Source organism: Aptenodytes forsteri, unplaced genomic scaffold (assembly GCF_000699145.1).
Source record: "Aptenodytes forsteri isolate BGI_AS27 unplaced genomic scaffold, ASM69914v1 Scaffold25, whole genome shotgun sequence".
Classification (NCBI taxonomy): domain Eukaryota; kingdom Metazoa; phylum Chordata; class Aves; order Sphenisciformes; family Spheniscidae; genus Aptenodytes; species Aptenodytes forsteri.
The window spans coordinates 856,690-858,644 of NW_008796180.1; the positions used below are offsets into that span (position 1 = coordinate 856,690).

At 56.0% G+C, this 1,955-nt stretch overlaps 1 protein-coding gene across 1 annotated transcript in view; it reads right to left on the reverse strand.

Annotated features, from left to right (window-relative positions):
* SLC35B1 (solute carrier family 35 member B1) overlaps window positions 1-1,877 on the reverse strand; it is a 7,061-nt gene extending 5,184 nt beyond the window's left edge. Inside the window, exons 1-4 of the mRNA XM_019474249.1 lie at window positions 1,753-1,877; window positions 1,178-1,208; window positions 808-965; window positions 332-458 (exon numbers count right to left, since the gene is read on the reverse strand). Of these exons, the coding sequence (XP_019329794.1) occupies window positions 332-458; window positions 808-965; window positions 1,178-1,208; window positions 1,753-1,800 (364 nt within the window). The 5' untranslated portion in view covers window positions 1,801-1,877. The remainder of the gene's footprint in view (window positions 1-331; window positions 459-807; window positions 966-1,177; window positions 1,209-1,752) is intronic.
* Window positions 1,878-1,955: the final 78 nt, after the last annotated feature.

Below are 1,955 nucleotides of genomic sequence, written 5' to 3' on the forward strand. Positions count from 1 at the left end.
TGCCGGCGCGCGCGAGAGCGCAGGTAGAAGCCCGGGCGGTTGGGGCTGGAGCAGGGAGCTGGCCTGCAGGGAGGACTTCTCAGAAGCCAACAAGCGTCGGGCGGCTACGCTCTGCGTGAGGCGGTGTCCTCTAGCGGGCACGAGAAGAGCTACGCTGACCAACCCCCGCTTTTTATACGCAAACAAACAAAACCCAACCCAAAACATAAAGTTATTTGCAAAAAAGTGTTCTAGGCCCTTTTTTGGAGCGGGACACGATGTCTCTTCCCACGGGGTGTCCCAGGGCAGTCTCTGGGCGTGGTGGCTGTGGTTTTTGCAGGGTGTTCCTTACCAGCCCCCAGGAACAAGGTGGACCATAGATTAACGTTCAGCATCATGTGATTGGAACCCGTTTGGTAGTGAGCTCTCATGTGGTCCTGAGACACACCAGTCAGCCCATCCAAGGTCAGTGACAGCAGCTGAGAAGAGACAGAGATAAGAGAAAGCAAAGAAAACCTTCATTCTTTATTTCTTCTCCATGGGGAAGACCTTGAGCGTTCTCCTCCTTTTTTTACATCCCAGTCACCTACTCAACAGCCATTAGGTGGCCTCAAAACACACGCTAAGAGGGATGCGCCTGTACTCATGCGCTGATCTCATGCCACAGCTTAAGAGCGCGCCCCTCAAGCCCAGGTGTCCTCCTGCGGAAGCGTTTCCACACCAGCTTTAGGGTACGCTGGAGGTACAAAGGACGCGGCCTTATCTGTGTCGTAACTGCTTGTTCCTCCTCGCCCCGGCCGGGGTCACGTGTGCGTTGGCAGTACTCACCAGAAGGAGCTCTCCATAGCCAAAGACGTGGTCGTCGCTCCCAGCCCCCTTTTTAGGTTTGTACAGAAACAGGGCCACGCCTGCGACTATCAAGAGGACGCAGAGATACTTGGCCGGGGGATACTTCTTCCGCAGCAAAGTCACTCCTAAAAGCATGACTGTAAAGAAAGCAACATCACAAACCGCTCCCAAAACCCGCTCACGGGATTTTAACTCGGCCCAACAGAACAACGCGCAGATAAACCGCCGCCTGCATTTCCCGTGGCAGAGGGGACGGAAGGGGAGAGGCACTGTTTTGACAGCTGAGGTCCGTGTCGAGGGCACGGGAAATCCACGCAAATATACATGAAGAAACGTGAAATTTGCTTACCTGGAATAGGCTTGCAAGATTTGCCTAGGACCTACAAAAGAAAGACACTGTTAACCACCCGCGTACCATCAACCCGCCTGCAACGAGAGAGATCACGGCAACGCGAGGGTGACCGTACGGGATCAGACCGCCCTGACGCGCCCCTCCCATAAAACATACCAGCCGCTTCAAAAAAAAGGAAGACAAAAAACCCCACCGCAGGGCGACTGCTAAATTAACGGTGAAACTTTCAGAAGTCATCTCAAGCCCTCCAGCATTAGCACCGGCTCCCAGTTAGCGAATTCCCGTAACCTCTAGGGATTGCTGTTCCCTTTCCGGAACAGTCTGAGCTCTTTTGACCCCTCTCTGCACACCCAGCGCAGACTGAACCACAGCGATACAGCCCCGCAAACGCAGCTACAGGAAAACAAAATGGCGGTTTCCCTCCGTGTCATTTCACCGGCTGGTTCTTCCACAGCGTTAGCCTCGTCAGCACAGCGCCCGTTTTCGGGGTACCCCGCGCGTTAGGGGGGAACGGAGTGCTGTGCGTTAACGCCGTCTCCCCTCGCCCCCCCGCGGCGCACGCCCCGCTCCACCTGAGTCGGGTAGCTGACGAACTGCAGAGCCGAGTTGCTGGAAACCATAGCGCCCAGGTAGGAGAGGGAGCAAGCGGCGTGCAGCCAGCTCCGAGTGCGATCCGCCTTGACAGCGTCGAAAAACTGGATCACTGGAAGGAAGACGGAGAAGGGGAAAGTCAGGAGAGCCACCAACAAGCCACCGCCGTCACGAAGCGCCCGAA